A 12,563-nucleotide genomic window follows, 5' to 3' on the forward strand; every position below is an offset into this window, starting at 1 on the left:
ACTTACCCCAAAAGACTCACAGCTGTAACTGCTGCCAAAGGTGGTTCTACCGAGTATTGACTCAGGGTTGTGAATACTTATCTAACCAAGACATTTCAGTTTTTTTATTTTTCATTAATTGTTTCACAGTAAAAATTCTGTTGCCTCTTTAAAGTGTTGAGTAGTTTGTGTAAATCAAAGGAACAAAATCCCATTTGAATGCGTCAAGATTTCAGGTTGTAACACAACAAACTGTGAAAACATCCAAGGGGGTGAATACTTGCTATAGGCACTGTAGATGAATCTGTTCAAGTTCTGATGATAACCTAATGTTTTGACTGTTCTCTGTAGGTAAAGTGGGCTGGGAGAGAGGGATGAGAGATGTTTTTAACTCTTCTCTCTGTAGGTGAAAAGTGCGATGGCTGAAGAGAAGAAGTTCCAGCAGCACATCCTGGGCCAGCAGAAGAAGGAGCTGACTAGCCTCCTGGAGGCACAGAAACGAGAGTATAGACTGCGCAAGGAACAGCTCAAAGAGGTGTGTGTGTGTCTGGCTGTCTGCCTGCTTGTCTGTCTGCCTGTCTCGTCTGTGTGCCTCTCTCTCCTCATTTCGATCATTATTATGACTCGCTCCCTCGTGTGGTCGGCACTAGACTTGCAGTTTGCTAAATTATCGTGTAGCAGAGCACAGTATTGTATCTCTGTGATTACCATTACAACTGACCATTATTGTCACTCAGTGGCGCCCTCGTGTGGTCTTGCCGAGGAGTCGGACACACAGCATTGTATCCCTGTGATTACCATTGCGGTAATTTGTTGTTTCGACTGTGGCGCCCCCGTGTGGTTTTGCCCAGGAGCTGCAGAAGAGGCAGACACACAGACAGACAGACACGCACAGGCAGTGCACAGTATTGTATCTCTGATTTACCATTACAATAGTTCGTTGTTGTGACTGTGGCGCCCTCGTATGGTCTTGCCCAGGAGCTGCAGGAGAACCAGAGCACCCCAAAGCGGGAGAAGCAGGAGTGGCTGCTGAGGCAGAAGGAGACGATGCAGCTGTACCAGGCCGAGGAGGAGGCCCACCTGCTCCGGCGCCAGCGGCAGTACTTCGAGCTGCAGGGCCGGCAGTATAAGAGGAAGATGCTGCTGGCAAAACATAACCTGGAGCAGGACCTGCTGAGAGAGGTAAACCAGGAGAGAGAGAGACTACTGACCCAATCAGAGCGCTAAACTAGCAAGAAAAACAATACTGACCCAATCAGAAGGGTAAACCAGGATACACACAATACAGAACGAGGCTAATAGCAAAACACAAAGGCCTGCTGAGAGGTAAACCAGCAAGAGAGTACTGACCTACTGCGAGGGAAAGCAGCAGAGCAGCAAAGACAAACTGAACGAGTCAGTCTGATTAGTTATAGACCCCTTCAGATTTATACATTCAGGTCCGAATATGCTTTGAAAGAAGGACCTGCTTTTTATCGATTTTATATTTCCAGTAACAAAAAGACAGCAAGCCTGTTCACCTCTGTGTGGTTCAGGGTCTGGTCTGTGGAGCTTCGAGCTGGATTGAGCTCTGCTGGCTTCATCAGACTCCCGACGGTCTCTGTTTTTAACTGACATGCTTTGCTTTGCTGCTTTCTGCCTTCAACTCCTGTGTAACTTTTACACCGCAGAGCATGGCAACTGCGTTCTATTGATTACTGATTCTCTGTAGGAGCTGAGTGTATTGGTGATTTGATTCTCCTCTGTGTGTGTGTGTGTGTGTGTGTGTGTGTTTGGAGGACCTCTGTAAAACAGATCTCTCTCTCTCTCTCTCTCAAATTAAAATGTTCTTATTGGTGTGACTGTTACAAGTACAGTATTGCCAAATACATTTATAATGCAACAAATAAACATAGTTATGAGCAGAATAGAACTGCCCCCTCCCTCCCTCCCTCCCTACTGACAGTGTCACAGCTCATGTGTTGCTGCAGGGTGTCTACACACTGTCTCTTAGGCTGTGACAGGTGGATACATATTTGGCTTCTAGATTTGCAGTCTGCTCCTCTTCTCCCAGTGGGATGGGGACTTTAATGCTGTCCGAGAGGAGTTTAAATTTTGATATTTGGCTCAAGTTTAGGGATATGTTTCCCCGGTATTTCTATGTATTTTGAGCATGATAACAGGAAGTGCGTCTCTGTTTCAACCTCCCCTAGTTCTCTGGTAACCCAGGATTTTTGTGTGCCCTTTTCAATGGCCAGGCTGTGGTCACAGAGTCTGTAGTTTGTTAGAATTTGTCTGTCTGCTTGTATTTTTAATTTTTAGATATTCCACTAATTTAATGTTCCTGTTCAATTTTCAGTGTATTTGTTCTTCAAGTTAAGGTCCATTTTTTAAATTATTGTATTGGAATTTATTTTTTGTTAGTGGCTTGTATCTGAGGCTCGCTGGTTTGAGTGTGTCTCGGTTCTGTAAGCCTCAGAACCAGTTGGTTCATGTCTGGGGAGAGCTGGTTGCTCAGTAGGGTCTTGTATTTGTAGGAGTCCTGGTCTGCGTGGTTTAAGTGGAGCCAGAACTTGGCTGCTCTCTTCTGAATAGGGATTAGAAGGGGGAACAGTCCCAGCTCAGCCCTGAAGATGTCATTGGGGGCGTTTCTCTGAACCTGCAGGATGCTTGTGGAAAATTCACATTGTAGGATTTCTGTTGGGCTTTTGTCCCAGTTTGGCGCTGTGATCTAACACACTGTTGCCCAGAGTGAAGCGGTACCTGCTTTCCTGAGATCTGGAGCTCTTCTGGAAAACCATAACTCTGGTCTTGCCCAGGTTTACTGTCAGTGCCCAGGTCTGACAGTACAGCTCTATCAGTGACAGGCTCTGCTGAAGCCCCTGCTCTGTGGGGGACAGCAGGACCAGGTCATCTGCGTAGAGCAGGAATTTCATTTCTATATCGTGTAGCGTGAGGCCAGGGGCTGCAGACTGCTTCAGCACTGTAGCTAACGCATTGATATTAATATTGAACAGTGTTGGACTCAAGCTGCAGCCCTGTCTCGCTCCATGCCCCTGTGAGAAGAATTCTGTCCTTTTTTATTGTCCGTTTGCATACTGCATTTATTCTGTGAATACATTTAATTTATTATGCCTTGTTATATACTTTACACTCTCTCTCTCTCTTTCCAGGACCTCAATAAGAAGCAGACCCAGAAGGACCTGGAGTGTGCCATGCTGCTCCGGCACCACGAGTCCACCCAGGAGCTGGAGTTCCGACAGCTGAGTTCCGTGCAGCGGACCCGGTCCGAGCTGATCCGGCTCCAGCACCAGACTGAGCTGGGAAACCAGCAGGAGTACAACCAGCGGCGAGAGCAGGAGCTGAGGCAGAAGCACGCTGTGGAAGTGAGACAGCAGCCCAAGAGCCTGAGAGTGAGTCAAACAGAGGAGGAGGGAGAGGGACTAAGGACTGGAGAGGGGGAGGGAGAGGGACTACTGGAGACTTCCAGTGGGGTTGATATTGAAGGATTGGGAGAGGAGGAGGAGGAGGGAGAGGGAATGGGGGAAGATGCGACTTCTGTCCTTGCCCCTGGGGTTGGGGTCGAGGGGGTGGCAGGTTTAACCCACACTGGGGCAGTTATTGAAGATCTGGGGCATAATGTAATGACTGGTGTCGGACGTGTTGGTGGTACAGAGGGGCAAGATGTGAAGGGCATGGCTGAGTCTGCTGTGGAAGGAAGGGGGCTTGATCGGGTGGGTGTTGAGGGGGAAGGAGAGGGGTTGGGAGATCAGACCCCCACTGGGACAGTTACTGGAGACACAGGGGCAGCTTTGGGAGGAGAGTTGGAGAGAAGCCCGGGTGAAGATGATTATGATGACTCTGAGTCTAACGAAAGCAGGAAGAGATCGGGGACTGGTGAAACTGGAGATCTGTCTCCTGGGTTAACTGGTCCGGCGAGAGTCGAGACTTCGGAGCAGGAAGTCAATGAAGTAAGAGGAGGAAGAGGTGAGGAGAGTTTGGAAGGAGGGAGGGCAGAAGAAAGGGTTCGAGTGAGATTGGGAGGATTGGAGGAGAAAGGGCTCAGAAGTGGCAAGTCGTCTGGGCATCCTAAAACGAAGACAGGGGTACATAGGAGGGAGAGGGGCACGGGATCGAAAGCAATCGCGGTAGAGAACCCAAGAGTGAGCGAAACAGACGAGCATAGGGAGGAGGAGGAGAAAAAGAGAGAGAGGGAGGGGAGAGGAGAAAAAGAGGATGAATTTCTGCCCTTTGGAGAAGGAGAGAACGAGGGAGAGGTGGAAAGAGAAGACAGATTCTTAGAAGGAACGGAGGGCTGGAGGGATGGATTGGAAGAGAGGGAGAGGCTGATGCTGGAGTTTCAGAGAGGAGTGGCAGACGGCTGCCCATCGGAGCTCATTTCGAACCGGCAGCTGGAGTCTGACCGCAAAGGCAAGGCTCATGACGAATACCCTCCCTGGTGGGGTGAGCAGCATGAACCGTTCCAGTTCCCTGCCTCCCTGGCCTCTCTCCCTCCTGCCCCTACACCCCCCTCCTCCTCCTCCTCCTCCTCTCCCCTCCCTTCCCTCCTCCTCTCCCACTTTTTCTGTGTCCTCCTTTCAGTGGCCGTTGCACTGAACCCTTCATTTCTTCTCCAGCTCCTCCTGCTGGTCTTCCTCCTGACTCTGGACCACAGGAAGAACAGGAGATCCCCAGCCCCCGCTCCTCCCTCCTCCCCTGCTTCTCCCTCCACTTTTCTCTCTGCTTTCATCCTCTCTTCTGAGCTCGTGGTTGTCTCCTTCTTCTCCTCCTATCTGGTTCTGCGCTCATTCTTTTCAGTCTCCCTCTCGCTCTACTTCTCCCTGGCCCACTGGGTCACTGGCGCCTCGGTCCTGGCTCTCTCCCTGCGTCTGGGGCTCTATTACATACCCATGTGCCTGGTGTCAGCCTTTCTCCTCTCCTCCCCCTCCCTCTTCCTCTCCTTCTACCTGCTGGCAGTGCTGGTGGTGAAGCCTGTCAGGGGCCTAGCCCGAGACCTGCCCAGCAAGGCAAATCGTTTCTGGGTGCGCCTGGTCCTGTTTAGGCTCCCACGGCCCCTCTTCTCGCTGCTCCAGGGGCTGGGCGCCGTGTCCGAGGAGTCTCTCTTCCACCTCTTCCCCAAAACCCGCAGGGGGGCATTCCGGAGCCAGATTCCGGTGCTGGCCAAGTCCGGCCAGAAAAAAACCGCTCGCAGGCCTTTCTGGCACACCCTTGGCCGGCCCCTGGCCTCCCTTGCCGATCGAGCCAACACCGCTGTCCTTTCCCTGGCCAGGCGTCTACTGAACTGCCTGCCCCCCGCCTCCCTGCCCTTCCTGCAGGCCCTAGGGGTCCTGAAGGAGGAAAAGCCCAGCCGCCTGCCCAGGCTTCTGCCTAGACACTTACGCAGGCTCGAGAGGACCCCTAGGCCGGCCTGGGGGCGCGAGGGGGGCATGGCGGGGGGGCTGTCGCGCTCTGGGAGCTGTAGGTCACTGTCGGGAAGGAAGGTGGTGCCGTGGCGGTAGGGGGGGACTGTGTGACTGGAGACTTTTGAAAGGTGAAATCTGAAACCAGTCAGTTCCACAGCAGATCGATTTGAGGAAAGAAGACTCCCGTTGCACAGCAGTGTGATCCAGTCCTGGTTTCGCTAGGAGTTTAATAATAAGACACACCTGAGCTTGTTACCTAGACACACTGGGGCTGATCAAGCTGGTAGTAAAACCTGGAATGGGTGACACTGCTGTGCAGCGGGAGTCTGATTCCCATCTCTGAAATGTCATAAATAAGAAGAGAAAAAAAATCTGAAGTCTCGCATTTACAGATTAAACGCTTGTAAATCATACACCTTCCAGTGTTTTTAGTGCCATTTTTTATTTATTCTAGTTATCCTTAAATTAAGTTTGCACTATTTAAAAAAAAAAAAAAAAAAAAAAAAAAAACACCTGTCACTCCAGTCTCCGCCTCGTTTTATGTTAGTGAACCTTAGGCACTCCACCAATCAAATTCAAATGGGCTTCAATCCACTCTCCGCCTATTGGTGCAGAAATATGAGTTTTAAGCTCTTCCTCTCCACCCATTTTCTCGTAAGCAAGCTGTACCCAGAATTCTTTGCATGATAGTCTAGCACAAAACTTTGGACTTTGGACTAAAGTCTTTAGTTCTACACCTCATACATACCATCATATCTTGTCTGGAGTGTTTAATATATTGTTTGAACTTAATGGGTTTGAGTAGCTCAGTGGTTAGAGAAAGCACTGGGCTGCAGTGGGTTTGAGTAGCTCAGTGGTTAGAGAAAGCGCTGGGCTGCAGTGTGGAAGGCAGTGGGTTTGAGTAGCTCAGTGGTTAGAGAAAGCACTGGGCTGCAGTGTGGAAGGCAGTGGGTTTGAGTAGCTCAGTGGTTAGAGAAAGCACTGGGCTGCAGTGTGGAAGGCAGTAGGTTTGAGTACTGTACTTCAATATGGTTTATATTTCAAATCACATTTTATTTTAATATCCCATTGTGAACGTTCATGTGTTTTGTATATAAACATTTCCTTTTGTATGTGAAAATGTGTTGGTGTGAAAATTCGCCCCTTTTATAATTTAAAAAAAAAATTTTTTTTAACAAAATGACCAACAAGAGGGTGGGGTGGGTGGGGGTGTGTATCTTAATTGCAATAATTTCATGACTCTAGACCAGTGCGTTTTTATTTATTTTAAGTTTACACTTGTAAAGCAACAATACAGATATATAGTACTGTTTTATTTTAAAAATAAATCCATATATTATATGCAATTTGTAAAGCTTTAAAGTTCGTTAATATTTTTAGTTTATAAGTTTTAGATTTCTCAGGACTAGGAATTCCCATCCTCTGCACACAGACAGACACGGTCCTGGTTTGCAGTCTGATACAAGTTAGTAGTAAAAAATGGACTGGGTGAAATTGCTATGGAATAGGAGTCTTATTCCCATCCCTGCAATAATAATGCTGGTTACAGGGATGGAAAGACTTTGCACAGCAGTGTGATCCAGTCCTGCTTTCTCTAGGAGTTTAATAATCAGACTCCCGCTGCACAGCAGTGTGATCCAGTCCTGCTTTCACTAGGAGTTTAATAAGAAAGACACCTGAGCTTGTCACCTAGACTCGCTGTTGGCTGATCAAGCTGGTAGTAAAACGTGGACTGGGTGACACTGCTGTGCAATAGGACCCTGTGTGTGTGCAGGGGAGATGAATTTCAAAGGGCCTGTGTTGATATGGGGAGGAGGGAGTTAATGAATGCTAAGCATTATACAGTATAATATATAAACAAGATGAGATTCGATTTTTGAATCTCGCTGCGATACATTACACAGAACTCTATGAACTTTTACAAGAATGCTTTTTTAAATTTAGGGCTTTTTTTTTTTTTTGTTTGTTTTTTTTCTAAAACTTATTTTTTTGGGTATCAGAGGGAGAGACTGGGAAAGTTAGAGAAGAGAATTCTGCATGCAGAAATCGAGTTAAGACTTGCATAACTGTTTGATCAGTTCCTGGTTTTGCTATGAGTTTAATAAAAGGCGCACCTGAGCATGTTACCTACATTGTGGCTAATTTTAAGTTTGTAGCAAGACCTAGAATGAATGGATCTGCTATGCAATAGGACTTTTATTCCTATCCCTGTGTTAAGTTTCATTGCAAAAAAAGTGCTTTCTCTGCACAGACTAACTTTTACATCAGACACTAATTTGTGGGATAACATTATTTGCGGTAATAAATATAAATATTATAAGAATTTATCATTTTAGATTTTTTTTATTACTATTTTGAAGTTCAAAGTTCTGTGGAATTTCTTTAGAAATGTATTACTGACCTGAAAAGTGTTTTTTCTTTTTTTTTAGTAAAGAGGTTGCTTTTAATCCTCAAAGCACATCTTTTGCAATAATATTAATAATAGTTATGATAATAGTTTTGATAATTCACTACAAATAACCAGCAAGCCCATCTTGCACTAAGAAAAAAAATCAACTAGTTTTAGCAAAAGAGTGGTTTATAAAGCAATTACATTTTTTTGAAAAATAAAATATATACAAATTTTAGGTGTTTTTTGTTTGTTTTTTTATGTCACAAAATAGGTGTTTAATGAGAGCGCCTTTGATGTAAAACAAAACAAATAGAGAAATTAAAAGGCACATCAATTGAGGTTCATGCAATCTTGTCTTGAGGTTTTGTGGTAAAACTAGAAGAAAGCAACAGGCCAGTGTTGGGGCTCCAGTGCCTTCAGCAGTGTTATGAAGTTTTGACCACTTGTATCAGTTTTTTCATCTCCATAGTTTTTGATAGTGTTTTTGACGTCCAAACGCTTGTCTTTTTCTTCTAGTTTCAATAACACTGCTGAAGGCACTAGAGCCCAAACAGTACTTGAGTAACTTTGACAAATTCTGGTGATCCTGTACCAGCAGAATCCGCTAAATGAATGTCTTCTATTTATTTATTTTTGCATCAAAAGTGCATCTCCCAAATTCCATGCTTTACAGGTTTTAAAAGTCTTAAGTTTTTTTTTTTTTTTTAAATCAGTGTTTTTATATTATTATTATTATATTATTATTATATTACATAATTTGTGTGCTTACATAATCAAACTAAACAGTAAACACGAATGTATTAGTTTGAGTTTTCATTTGTGTTTTTTTAATCGACTTGAATGTAATTTATTATTATTTTTAGAAAGTTGTTTCATTTCCAGAGTCATTCAATCAATCATCTATCCATTCATTATTTTGTTGGTTTTATTGTTTTAGCTGACGCTGACGACTTTCTAAAAAAAAAAAAAAAAATATATATATATATATATATATATATATATATATATTTTTTGTTTTTTTTGTTTTGTAAGTTCTATATTTTGCGTGTTCGAGTCACACGTAGATTGTGTGTGTGTGTTCATGTTTTGTATTTTAACACAATAAACGAGATTGTGTTAAATTCCATAGTTGTGTGATTTTTTATTCATTTATTATTATTTCATATTTAATGTAGTTTTTTATATATATAATTCAGTATTCGCATTAATGATTTAATATTTATTTGTATTTATTTTAGTTTTTTAAAGCCAGTGTAAAATAATCTAAGTCTAATTGATACATTGTTGGTAAATGGTAATAGTGTTTAATAATAGGGTTTAATGTGTTAATAGTAATAAGAATAAGTAAATAAAAAATAATAAAGATAATCGAAATAAATAATACTAATACAAATAATTAATACAAATAATTAATACAAATAATTAATACAAATAAATGTAAAATATTTGTATTCAGTGCTCTGGGGGAGGGTTGAATAATAATAGTATTATATAATAATAATAATAAATAACAATAATCCCTGGATTGCTTCAAGCACTTTTAGGAAAATCCCCAGAAAACCCCTTTTGTTGACTATCAAAAAATTATTTAATATGCAAATATACGTTATATTATAATAATAATATATGTAATATCATTTTTTAATGACTTTTAAAAAGACTGCTTTATTTTATTCCACTCTGCTACCCAGACTGGCAGACAACCACTGAGCCTCTCAAGCATGCTTCCTTCCACCCTCGCCCCACTGCCCCAGTGCAGCTTAACTGGGGATACAGGGTTGAAACCATTATTAATAATATTATTATTATTATTATATTTTAGTATAACAAAGACAGCTCTATGCTCCAGTGTGTCACTGATGGGAGCAAACTGAACACAGCCACTACCCTGTGCTAAACTAGAGATTGATTCAGTTACACTGCACTGGTCTTTGAAGGGGTTGCAAAGGATCTGTTCTGTGTACTGGGAGCTCTATAGATACACAGACACACTCGCACACACCTGAGAGACACGGACACACTCGCACACACCTGAGGCTCACAGACACACTCGCACACACTGAGACACGGACACACTCGCACACACTGAGACACGGACACACTCGCACACACTGAGACACGGACACACTCGCACACACTGAGACACGGACACACTCGCACACACTGAGACACGGACACACTCGCACACACTGAGACGCACAGACACACACACTGAGACAGACACACACAGTGAGACGCACACACTGAGACACACATACACACTTGCACACACTGAGAGACTCAGACTTTTTTTATGTATTTGTTGCAGAAATATTTCTTTTGATTTTTAAATCTAAAATTGCAACTTTCCGCCCCACTTAGCAGTTCTTTCTCACATGCATATCTGCAGTTTGTGGAATCTAATTCTGTATTGGTGTATTCTCTTTCCCCTCTGCTGTACCCCTTCTCTCTTTCTGTCTCTCTCTACCAATTTCCATGTTTCCTCTCCATTGCTCTCTCTTGCTCTGTCCCCTCTCCTCTTCCCCCTCTCTCATCTCCCTTCTCTCCTACGCAGTCGAAGGAGCTGCAGATTAAGAAGCAGTTTCAGGATACCTGTAAGATCCAGACCCGGCAGTACAAGGCCCTGCGGAACCACCTGCTGGAGACAACGCCCAAGAGCGACCACAAGACCATCCTAAAGAGACTGAAGGAGGAGCAGACACGCAAGCTGGCTGTACTGGCAGAGCAGTATGACCACAGCATCAACGAGATGCTCTCCACACAGGCGGTGAGAAATACTGAGAGGCTGAGACACACGGTGATAGAGAGAGGCAGACACACACACACACACACACACAGCTATCAAAATTCACCTATTTTCTACAGTAGCATCTTGGAAATGGTGTTCTGTTTTTCAGAACACGAACTTAAACATTGTAAATTCAGAAACCATGTAAACTTTTCACATTAACAGGTTTTTTTTATATATATTTTTGTATTATATATTCTGCTTAGAGATACATGTGTAAAACGCGTTATTCTATGACCCTGGAGACTTTACAATACTTCTGAAAGTTGTGTTGAGAAATATTGATGTTTGGGCAAGTTACAAGACATTGTTTCACCCGAGTGATTGTAATGACGTTTATTCTCAGAGTCGTCATAAGCAATAATGGACACGACTCTCAATTTTTATTTTCTCAAAATAAATATTTATAAATAAAATATTAATCTCCGCCCTGTAGGCACTAAATGCCTACAGGGCGGAGACCAGTGACATCACACAAAAAAAAAACCTATCAGGAAGTGAATGTCAGCCCCTCCCCTGTGCAATGTTTGTTTCAAGCCTGTACTGCAAAGTACGGTGGCCCTGTAAGTCATCAAAACAAAGTTGTTGGTTTTCTTTTTGTTGTGTCATTAATTCCAGAATCTGATGTCAGTGGTTGCCTTTGTGTTTGTTGTTGTTCTAACCCCTCCCCCATGGGCGTGTCCTCAGCTGCGATTGGATGAGACGCAGGAGGCGGAGTATCAGGTGCTGCGGATGCAGCTTCAGCAGGAGCTGGAGCTTCTGAATGCCTATCAGAGCAAAATCAAGATTCACAGCGACGCACAGCATGAGAGGGAGGGGAGAGAACTGGAGCAGAGAGTGTCAATCCGGAGAGCACTGCTGGAGCAGAGAGTGAGTACAGAGGAGAGGGAGCAGAGACTGAGTACAGAGGAGAGGGAGAGAACTGAAGCAGAGAGTGTCAATCTGGAGAGCACTGCTGGAGCAGAGAGTGAGTACAGAGGAGAGGGAGCAGAGTGAGGAGAGGGAGAGAACTGAAGCAGAGAGTGTCAATCTGGAGAGCACTGCTGGAGCAGAGAGTGAGTACAGAGGAGAGGGAGCAGAGAGTGAGTACAGAGGAGAGGGAGAGAACTGAAGCAGAGAGTGTCAATCTGGAGAGCACTGCTGGAGCAGAGAGTGAGTACAGAGGAGAGGGAGCAGAGTGAGGAGAGGGAGAGAACTGAAGCAGAGAGTGTCAATCTGGAGAGCACTGCTGGAGCAGAGAGTGAGTACAGAGGAGAGGGAGCAGAGACTGAGTACAGAGGAGAGGGAGAGAACTGAAGCAGAGAGTGTCAATCTGGAGAGCACTGCTGGAGCAGAGAGTGAGTACAGAGGAGAGGGAGCAGAGAGTGAGTACAGAGGAGAGGGAGCAGAGACTGAGTACAGAGGAGAGGGAGAGAACTGAAGCAGAGAGTGTCAATCTGGAGAGCACTGCTGGAGCAGAGAGTGAGTACAGAGGAGAGGGAGCAGAGACTGAGTACAGAGGAGAGGGAGAGAACTGAAGCAGAGAGTGTCAATCTGGAGAGCACTGCTGGAGCAGAGAGTGAGTACAGAGGAGAGGGAGCAGAGAGTGAGTACAGAGGAGAGGGAGCAGAGTGAGGAGAGGGAGAGAACTGAAGCAGAGAGTGTCAATCTGGAGAGCACTGCTGGAGCAGAGAGTGAGTACAGAGGAGAGGGAGCAGAGTGAGGAGAGGGAGAGAACTGAAGCAGAGAGTGTCAATCTGGAGAGCACTGCTGGAGCAGAGAGTGAGTACAGAGGAGAGGGAGCAGAGACTGAGTACAGAGGAGAGGGAGAGAACTGAAGCAGAGAGTGTCAATCTGGAGAGCACTGCTGGAGCAGAGAGTGAGTACAGAGGAGAGGGAGCAGAGACTGAGTACAGAGGAGAGGGAGAGAACTGAAGCAGAGAGTGTCAATCTGGAGAGCACTGCTGGAGCAGAGAGTGAGTACAGAGGAGAGGGAGCAGAGTGAGGAGAGGGAGAGAACTGA

The 12,563-nt window shown here is 44.9% G+C and overlaps 1 protein-coding gene across 1 annotated transcript in view; it reads left to right on the forward strand.

Annotated features, from left to right (window-relative positions):
• LOC121306749 (serine/threonine-protein kinase TAO2-like) overlaps positions 1–12,563 on the forward strand; it is a 71,193-nt gene that overhangs the window by 57,131 nt on the left and 1,499 nt on the right. Inside the window, exons 15-19 of the mRNA XM_041238655.1 lie at positions 386–514; positions 958–1,161; positions 3,132–3,371; positions 10,328–10,540; positions 11,249–11,431. Of these exons, the coding sequence (XP_041094589.1) occupies positions 386–514; positions 958–1,161; positions 3,132–3,371; positions 10,328–10,540; positions 11,249–11,431 (969 nt within the window). The remainder of the gene's footprint in view (positions 1–385; positions 515–957; positions 1,162–3,131; positions 3,372–10,327; positions 10,541–11,248; positions 11,432–12,563) is intronic.

This window comes from Polyodon spathula, chromosome 50 (genome assembly GCF_017654505.1).
Source record: "Polyodon spathula isolate WHYD16114869_AA chromosome 50, ASM1765450v1, whole genome shotgun sequence".
In the NCBI taxonomy this organism is placed as follows: Eukaryota; Metazoa; Chordata; class Actinopteri; order Acipenseriformes; family Polyodontidae; genus Polyodon; species Polyodon spathula.